We start from the raw sequence: 9,650 nt of genomic DNA on the forward strand, positions 1-9,650 counted from the left end.
ACGGGCTCCAGGAACGCGGGCTTCAGTAGTTGTGGCTCACGGGCTCTAGAGCACAGACTCAATAGTTGTGGCGCACAGGCTTGGTTGCTCCGCGGCATGCGGGATCTTCCCGGACCAGGGCTCGAACCCGTGTCCCCTGCATTGGCAGGCGGATTCTTAGCCACTGCGCCACCAGGGAAGTCCCACATGCCTGATTCTCAGGTCCTCTGGTCTTTGAAGCCAAAGCCTGCGTCCCAACAGTAAGCTTAGCCAAAATCCCACAGCAGGACCACACTAATTAAACCCCCTCCCCTCTGTCCTTCTGGTTTTCCTAGCAACAAGCGAGGGAGGCTTCAGAAGTGGTAGCAAGAATTTCCTGGGAACTGAGTGGGCTGGCCCCAGAGCAGAAGGCCTTGGTGAAGGGGGAGGGACGTATGCAGCTGTGGTCATTGCCTGAGAGCCAGAAGCCTGAGCCCAACCGAGGGCAAGGTGGCAGCCAGGATGGAGAGAGGGGTTCAGGGCCAATGAGCCACGTAAACTGACTGAAAGCTTTGCCAGCCCACAGCTGAGCCATTACAGTGATGTGAGAAGTGATTTCAGTTACCTCAGGGTAGAGCATTTCCGGGGGTGGGGGGAACGGGAGAGCACGGGGCCTTCCAGGGGGTGGGCAATGCACAGTTCCCTGAACACAGAGAGCAGCGAAATCCAGTTCAAAGGATCTGAGAGAAGGGTGGCACCTGTTATCTCAGAAGTGAATCTCCCCACCACCACCATGCATCCCCTTTGACTGGCCAGCTCCAAACCCTGGACCATGGCCAGGATCCACTCCCTGGGACTGTTCTGGGAGTAGAAGCCAACATGTAGGTTTTCCCTCTTTTATGTAAAACAGGAGTCTTCTTATATAAATAAAAATCAAACACACTCGCATAGCCACTTGCCTACAAATAAGAACACGTTTATTCTAAGATACACACGCACATGTATAATCTACCATCTAACTTTGTGTGTAAGTAAGTCATTAAATTCAACTGAAGAGGCCCTGAGAGACCCGACAGTGGTACTCAGGCTGGCTACTCCCCGCTCCCGCACTCCACCCAGTCAGAGGGCACAAAAAAGGCAGTAACCTGCCCAGCTTCTGGGCTTTGGCTTCTCGGCGTGGCCCGTCGTGACCTACAACTTCCCGGTGGGTGAACTTGAGAAGCCCCTCCCCTGCTTCCAACCCTTGACTCCTCCTCCCCACCCCAGAAACTCAGAAAAGAGCCGATTCAGCATTCTCCCAGGGGAGGGGTGCAGTGATGGAAAGAAGTCAAAGACTTCCTGCTCTGCCACACGGGGTGAGCCCCAGGTCTATGGGGAGATTAGCTTTTGGAGGACCAGCTGGCCAGTCCAGGGAGCAGGGAGCGGCTGCTTCTGGCAGGAGGCCCCCGCCTGGGAGCGCAAACCCCTGAGGTTAACATTTTGCTGCTCTGCCCTGCTGCCCTGAGCCTGCCTGCATGGGGCGAAGGCCCCGTGGGCAGAGGCCAACCTTGGGCAAACGGTGTGCCCTTCGGTCTGCACATAGTAAGGGCCCGTGGGAGGCACCACGTGGAGGGATTGGAGTTTGCATGCACTCCCTGACAGTCGAGGGTGGGAGGCACCGACTGATGGCCAGGGGAGTGAGTGCAGTCTGCATCCGTAGTAGGAGGGATTTAGGTCAGACTGCGCAAGGGGAGCTGTGCAGACTTCCTCTGAAGAAGGGAAGACTGTTGATACTCCAGGTATCTTGGAATCGGTCCAGTATAAAAACAGGATGTCCACAAAGGCTATACCCAGACCCCCACCTCTGAATAACCAACCGGAATCTCCAGGGCTGGCCCCAAACAGGAAGCTGCACCCTCCAATGCCCCCAGAGACCTGCCTCACGCCCCCCTCTCTCCCACCACTCAGGGACAGACACTCAGACGTAACCTCTGACAGAATCACCTGAGGACAAGGGCAAGTGAGCTCAGCACGAAAGCTCTGTGAGAGCGACATGTTCTCACTTCTCCATCCAACAATCATGACCTTGTTGATTCTGTGAACAAGTTCCCGAAAGCCTTGCTGGCCTGGTGGGAAAGCACATGCCTGGAGTTTCGTGAAGACAGGGCCTTGCTAGACGCTGAGCATAAACTCTCCATAAGCTCCCTAACCTCTTGTTCTATATTCAGTGGAGACCTCTGACTGCCTGTCCCCATACCTGCCCTACACCCCACACCTCCAGACCTGCACCCCTTCCCGCCAGATACTCCTGGGTCTCAGCACTGAGACGGCCCCACCCTGACTGTCTGCAACGCGCGATCTTTGGATAAGATGGTTGGTTGCTTTGAGACTGTGCTCCTGTTCTGGGGGCAGCCTTCAGGCTCCACACATGACCCTTCTCTCCCCATAATCTGGGCAACTTAGAAGTAGAGATCTGAGAAATGAGCTGATAACCTTGATTTGGACAGACAGATCCCTCAGGCCCCAGCCTCCTTCACTTTCACCTGAATTCTGGAGACTTCTCCCCAAGGAACAAACACGATTGCTCAAAGTGAATGACAAAAGCTTTTTATTGAAGATTCACCCAAAGATGGACAGAGAGAAGGAGAAGAGGTGGACAGGGTACTGAGTGGCTCTTGTCCTGACCTTGCAGGGTCAGTTGCTGCCAAGTGATGGAGAAGGAGTTTGGTCCTGATGTAGAGGGAGATCCGGGATCTGGTAGGAGGTGGCATTGGGCTGGGAGGGGATATATGTGACCCTAATAATTCTGGAGATGAAGCGCCTGGCTGGATTCTCCTCTGTCCATGAGAGGTGAAGAGTCAGCTGACACCTCTCCCATTCCAGCTGGGTCAGCAAGCCCAAATTAGGAAGAAGCTACCAAACTCCAAGAGGGCAGAGTCCACGCCCTGGCACTGAGGTGACACTGGTAAGACAAGCCCCAGGAAGGGAGGGTGGAGGTGGGGGTGAAGGAAGCAGAGACACCAGGGCTGGGCCAGGCTGGCCTCAAGCGGCTGCAGGGACCTCACCTCATCTATCGGTGGGATCTCTTGGTCAGGGTGGTGGTAGAGGTGATCTTGCTGCTGGAACTGCCGCCGACACCAACACTACCACCAAACCCAAAACCACTTCCGGAGCCAGAACCCAGGCCAAATCCGGAGCAGCTTCCTAACCCTCCACCAACACCTCCTGCGCTGGCAGCACCACCAACTACAGCTGCGGGAGAAAGACAAGGACAAGGTCGTTCCAACCGTGCTGGAAACCAGGAATCTCACCCCAAACTGGGGTGAACAAACGGCCACAGCGGGGGCAGACGGTACTTACAGATGCTCACGGCACTCTGGCATTCTCCAGACATTCTGTGGGCGACAAAAAGAGCAGTGAGCATCAGCAAGCCCGGAGCCACACTTCGTTCAACAAGCAGGTGTCAAGCACCCTCCCATCCTTCAGTAGCCAGATTTGAGGCCTGAATGTGAACCTGTTATATAACACCGTCCTGATTCATAACACACCAGCACAGAAGCAAGTGGTCCAGCAGAGGTGTCCCGGACTGGCCATGGCTCTGGACCCTCTCCCTTCCTCCTGTTCCCACCCTGCCTTCGCCCCACTCACCGGCACTCCTCGCCCTCCAGCAGCTTGCGGTAGGTGGCGATCTCCACGTCCAAGGCCAGCTTCACGCTCATGAGCTCCTGGTACTCGTGCAGCATCCGGGCCAGCTCCTCCTTGGCCTTCTGCAGGGCGACCTCCAGCTCTGTGCGCTTGCTGTAGGCATCTTTCAGGGCCACCTCGCCACGCTGCTCTGCATCAGCCACGGATGTCTGCAGAGTCTGGTACTGCAGACAAGGGCACGGGACAGGCAATCACCAGGGTCCTGCTGTCAAGACCTCTAAATCTGTCCCCTCTCCTGTAGCAGCTTTGCTTGGGTTAGGATGTCAAGATTCTGTCTGTCCTTCTCCCCACCTTCCCTGACTCTTATGCATTTTATTCACTCCAGCTAGGGTCCACCAATGCCCCCACCAGAATGGTTAGATAAAATGAGCAAAACCAATGAACAAGAGCCAAGAAAACTTATTTGCTGAGGTTATCATGTCATGTTAACTAGGATATTGCTGAAAAGATCTGGGTATGACTTATGCAAAGAGCTACAAATCCCCCGCAGACTAGCTCAAGATCTTCTGGTCTGATGCCTTATCTGCTTGTCTACTGTGGAGACATCAGGCCCCTGACCCTGTACCGAGGCCGGGTAGAGGTGACACATACTTGCTTCTTGACATTCTCGATCTCAGCCCGCAGCCTCTGGATCGTCCTGTTAAGCTCTGAAATCTCATTCTTGGTGTTCCTCAGGCTGTCACCATGTTGTTCGACTGAGACCTGGAGCTGCTGGACCTAAGACCCAGGAGACACAGGGAAACAGGGGTCAGGGGTGTTTGGGTAGAGTCTATTCTCAAGTGGACTCAGCAAGAATAGCCACAGGTGGCAGGGATAATACAAAATGTCATGCTATCTCCAGGCAGACCAGGATCAGTGCCACCCAGAAGAATCAGTTTACCCCTGACTTCTCTTGGGCTCGAGCTGATGATCGTCTGCTCACAGACATCAAAAGCAGAGCCCCAGAAGCCACTCTCGGCTCCTGAGAGACCCCCGACACCCACCTTGGTCTGGTACAGCGCCTCGGCCTCGGCCTTGCTCCTCTGGGCAATCTCCTCGTACTGGGCGCGGACCTCGGCGATGATGCCGTCCAGGTTCAGGTCGCGGGTGTTGTCCATGGACAGGATGACAGACGTGTCGCTGACGTGGGTCTGCATCTGGGACAGCTCCTGCGGGGAAAATGTCTCACATCAGCCCTCCTGGAGAGTCTTCCCTAATCTCTGACACCAGAGACCTGCCATCACCGTGGAAATGGCCATGCCACAGGCTCAGGTGGAAGCCAACTTGGCATTCCCAAAGTGTACAGAGAAGGAGGAGGGGTAAATTTCTATGTAGAAATCAAGCGGTTGGTGATATCTCAAGACAGAAAGGCAATGCTTGTAGTCTTTACTGCTCCCTAAGCTACTCCAGGTCAGGGGGCCCTGAGTATGTGGCATGGAAGGGAAGGGAATGGATCTATTTCACTAGAGAAATGCTGGACGGCAATAAATTCTATCCCATGCAATCTTTAGACCTAATCTTCTAAGACAACCTCTGGTTTTGAGACCTCTCCGTTGAATCTCTCACTTCAACCCTTTCTATCCATGACCTTGCTGAGAGCCCAGGGCCCTGAAGTAAGGGAGCTGGAGTCCTTTCAACGAACAGTCAATTCCGACCAGCAGCCTCACAGATGGAGGAGCCCCTTCCCTGAATGGGGTCGTGGGGGGGCGGCGGAATGGAGTCCTCACCGCAGCGTAGAGGACCCGCAGGAAGTTGATCTCATCATTACGGGCATCGACCTTGGCCTCCAACTCCGTCTCGCTCATGTAAGTGGCGTCCACGTCCTGCAGAGGAGGGGGAAGGATAAGAGACAAGGTACAGGCATTCCAATAGGGGGCAGGGAGTGTTATGTGACACACAAGGTAGCACCAGGTGAGGTGGCAGGGGACTATTCATTTGGCCTGTTCTGCCCCTAAAGCCACCTGCAGACATGGAAGTTAATTATCCAAATGGGCTTTTTTTCACAGCCTTAATTCCTAGTTCAGTGAGATCTGGATAGTACCAAGTGGGGTGGAGATGAGAGAGATGGAAGGAACCCATGATTCAAGCCAAAGGCCACTCCCGAGGGAAGTGGGAACACATCCCTACCCTCCTTCAAACCTTACCTTCTTTAAGACCACAAAGTCATTTTCAGCAGCTGTGCGTTTGTTGATCTCATCTTCATACCTGGGGATGGGAAGATGCAAAAAAAAAAAGAAAAGACAAAAGCCCCACAGTGAGCTAGTGTTTCTCACTCTCTCCTGCTGGTTTTCAAACATCTAACTATCTGGAAAAATCCATCTAATTGGCTACATTTTCCCACGTTCATACAGATATTCATTCCACCTACATTTATTGAGTAATTACAGTGTATGAGGTACCAGTCTAGACTCTAGTTTACTCAGAGCAGTGAAAACCAAATTTTAAAAAGACTGTTTGCAAGAGATAAGATGTGAGGAGGAGAACCAGCAATGATCTGGTCGATTTTATTTCCATAGAAGGGCTGTCCTTTGGCCATTGGGTGGATTAAATTCTCAGGAGGGTTGCCAATACTCCAGTTCTTTTTCTTTGGTGTGAGAGTGAATTGAGAGAGGGAGCTGGTATTTTTCTCAGCTCCATCCCATAATGAGCATAATAAGAACTACTCTGCATTCAATGTTCATTTTATGGCCGGCACTATGCTACCAGCTTTCTCTATCTCATTTAATTTCATTTAATTCTCACGACCTATAAAGTAGAACTATTATTGCCATTTTAAAGATGATGAAAACTAAGGTTCAGAGAGGTTAAGCAAGTCACCCAAGATCACACAGCTCGTAAGTGAAGGAATCAGTATGCCAAGCAGGTCCATCTATCTCTACAGCCTGTATTCTTCCAACAATGCTGTATTACTTTCCATCTGTTTGGTTTTTTATCTTATTTGTATATGGTAAGCCCAGCTCTCTGAATACATCACTCATTTTCTGTTTGGGGCAACTTAGGGTTACTAGACCTCACCCCATTAAAAAAGTGACCATGTAGAAGCATGGGAACAGACTGGAGGTCCTCCCTGACCCTTTGGGGGTTTCTTCAGAGCCTGAGATTCTAAATGATGAAGAGAAGCCCGGGGGTCCTGGGGCATGGCTGGGCAGATTGTCGCATCCCCTCCCCACATACTTGGCCTTGAAGTCCTCCACGCTGTCCTGCATGATCTTCAGCTCACACTGCAGGCGTCCTTTGTTGTTGGTCAAGTTATCCAACTGCTTCCTCAGGGCACTGAGGTAGGCCTCAAAGAAGGGATCAAGGTTTTTGCTGGATGTGGTTGTCGTCTGCTGCTGAAGGAGGTTCCACTTGGTCTCTAGAACCTTGTTCTGCTGCTCTAAGAACCGCACCTGTATTTAACACAAGCACCAACCGACCGATGAGGACCTGAATCTCTGGCAGGAGGGCTGGCCAACACCATCCCAGTCAATCGATGCTAACCAGGGAGCCCAAGAGCCATCCGAGTAGGGCCACCACGTTGCAACTCCAGGCACTATCTGCTGGGGTCAACATGGCGGCCCCACTCCATAGCAGCAAGTGGGCCATGTGTGTTGGGAAGAGCAGAGCAGAGCCCAAGCATCGGGGCCTGACTGTGCAGCAAGAACAACTTCCCAACCACAGGGATCCAGAGTTACTGAGAAGGGATGAGTTGCTGAGAATACTGAACTTCTATGAAATAATAAAATAAAACAAATTTAGGAGATACAACCACAGCTTAAGGGCTATTGCATTCAAAGTGATCCTGACCCAAGGCAAAGGAATGATAAATTCACTGAAGATGTTTTAAACAAGCTTTCTTATAAATGCACCTGGTGTGTCCCTGTGAACCTGTGCACAACTGAGTATAAATATTTAAGATCAAGCCCCAGACATATTCTGAGTCTCATAGACTCACTGCTGCAAGGGGACTTCCCTGAACTTTCCCTCTAGGGAGAGATCTAGCCAGATAAACCAAGGTTTGGCATGATATTTCCACTTTAGGTGCTTCAGAATTGAAAGAAAAGCAGGTAAGGGTGACTGATCACAGTTTGAACTTAAACTGATGAAGGGAGATTAGACAAGGAAGCACCCAACCCTTGGTCCTACTTTCCCATCTATAGGTCCTAGAGTCACAATAAAGCCCTTTTAAGCTACTATGGGTTAATTCAAACTAGCAAGAAGAGCAAATATTCCCACTCGATCTACTCCAAGATTGTTCATTCTTGCCCCATTCATCTAAGAGAACTAAGACTTCGCTGCACAGAGAACCAGGGCACCCTGGGCCAAATGTGCTGCAACCATCTATTCAGTCATTCATCTTTGGATTAATGACTCTCTGGAACTAATCTCTTTGCTATCATCCATCATACAGAAGCACAGCATGCAGCAGAAAAGACTTGAACTTCCAGACCTTGCATGGAGAAGGGAAGTGGACTACAAAAAGAAAAGCAGAGAGCCATCCCCTATCCTCTTCAAACAGACCCAGAGATGAGCAATTTTGCCCAGAGTCAAGAGGATGAACACAATGACCTTCCAAGGTCCTACGAGGAACTCTAATCTGCCATTAGAGCCAGTCCCTTTCTCATTTGGGAAACCAGCCTGGTTTTCTTCTGCTCTGACAACAGAAGTGCCAGTCATTAAGCTATTATATTAACTATAATTAATTAACTATTAAATTATTAACCATATCATTTATGAAACCAAAACCTGAGAAGAAGCAGGGAAACAAGGAACCCACTTTATAGCTGGGGTGACTGGACCCAGAAAAGTTGAATGATTTGCCAAGTAACACATAGCATGTCAGGAAATCCAAGTACTGAACTGCTTCGAGCAGCCTGTTTTCCCACCAGCCACAGGACAAAAGAGAAAGAGTAATGACTCTTCTTAACTAGGTGGGAAACAGTGGCCCAGAGAAGTTCACAGTTTTCCCAAGTCCGCAGCAGGCTCAGGTCTGAGATGCCAGGACTCAGAAACCCTGGCTTCTACCACCTTATCTGACCAAGGGGCCGGCTCACCTTGTCAATGAAGGAGACGAACCTGTCGTTGAGGGTCTTGATCTGCTCCCGCTCCTCGGTCCGGACCTTCTGGATCTCAGGGTCAATCTCCATGTGGAGTGGCGTCAGCAGGCTCTGATTGATGGTGACCTCCTGAATCCCTCCAGGAGGGCAGACGGGGAAGCCAGCACCACCCCATCCACCAGAGGAGCCCCCGAATCCAGGGCCAAAGCCGCCAGCCCCAAAACCTCCAGCAGCCCCAAAACCTCCAGCAGCCCCAAAACCTCCAGCAGCCCCAAAACCTCCAGCAGCCCCAAACCCAGTGCCTCGCCAGCACCCAGCCGTGCCGATGGAGATGCTCTTGTTTCCCCCGAGGTTGCAGAGGCTTCTGCTGCTGAAGCCCCCGGAGGAGAAGCAGCCTGTGCCCCCAGACATGGAGGTCGAGCTGAAAGCAGACTTCTTGCCTCCACCTACGACGGCTGAGCCACAGCTAAAGCCCCGGGGCCCGCCTCGGCCACACTGCTGTCTGATGAGCATGGCTGGAGAGAGAAGAACACGCTCAGGGTTGTCAGGGAGAAGCGAGAAGGGCCAGGCCACTGACTGCCACAGCCGTAGCCTGGGTCTCTTATATGTGCAGGAGAGCAGGGCTTGGTTGCAGGGGCATAAAGGGAAAAATCTGAAACATCCCTGGGCTTGGCCTTTGGCACTGGCCCATCCTTCTGACACCTGCTGAGCATGTCACAAACACACCTACAGAAGTCATTCAGAGGGCACGCTCTCCGCCGGGAGAAGCTGAACCGGTGACACAGGGCCTCCTGGGTCACAGGCCCCCCACCCACTGTACTCCCATCTCACCAGCCTCCAGGGGCCTCCCTGCTCCAGACAAGACAACCCATCGCTCTGTCGCTCACTCCACAGAATGTGGAAACTGTGGGCCTGACTTCAAATGCACGCTCTGCAAACCTGCCGCAAGTCATTCTCTGGGGCTCAGTTGCTTCACCCATAAATTGGAAATGC

At 52.1% G+C, this 9,650-nt stretch overlaps 1 protein-coding gene across 1 annotated transcript; it reads right to left on the bottom strand.

Moving 5' to 3' along the window:
- Positions 1-3,007: 3,007 nt before the first annotated feature.
- On the bottom strand, positions 3,008-9,170 carry LOC132373220 (keratin, type II cytoskeletal 4-like). The gene is made up of 10 exons (XM_059935949.1): positions 8,936-9,170; positions 8,655-8,881; positions 6,796-7,010; positions 5,766-5,826; positions 5,349-5,444; positions 4,626-4,790; positions 4,234-4,359; positions 3,586-3,806; positions 3,298-3,332; positions 3,008-3,189 (listed from the first exon to the last, which is right to left on the bottom strand). The coding sequence occupies exons 1-10, from the start codon at positions 9,168-9,170 to the stop codon at positions 3,008-3,010; spliced, it is 1,563 nt and encodes a 520-aa protein (XP_059791932.1).
- Positions 9,171-9,650: the final 480 nt, after the last annotated feature.

This window comes from Balaenoptera ricei, chromosome 10, assembly GCF_028023285.1.
Source record: "Balaenoptera ricei isolate mBalRic1 chromosome 10, mBalRic1.hap2, whole genome shotgun sequence".
NCBI classification, from domain to species: Eukaryota; Metazoa; Chordata; class Mammalia; order Artiodactyla; family Balaenopteridae; genus Balaenoptera; species Balaenoptera ricei.

Excerpts from the sequence above, each read along its gene's own strand:
- LOC132373220 (XM_059935949.1), bottom strand. The coding sequence starts at position 9,170 with ATGCTCATCAGACAGCAGTGTGGCCGAGGCGGGCCCCGGGGCTTTAGC. Across the intron at positions 5,445-5,765 it reads ACTTTGTGGTCTTAAAGAAG|GACGTGGACGCCACTTACAT; the intron begins GTAAGGTTTGAA and ends CCTCCTCTGCAG. Across the intron at positions 3,807-4,233 it reads TCGAGAATGTCAAGAAGCAA|TACCAGACTCTGCAGACATC; the intron begins GTATGTGTCACC and ends CCTTGTCTGCAG.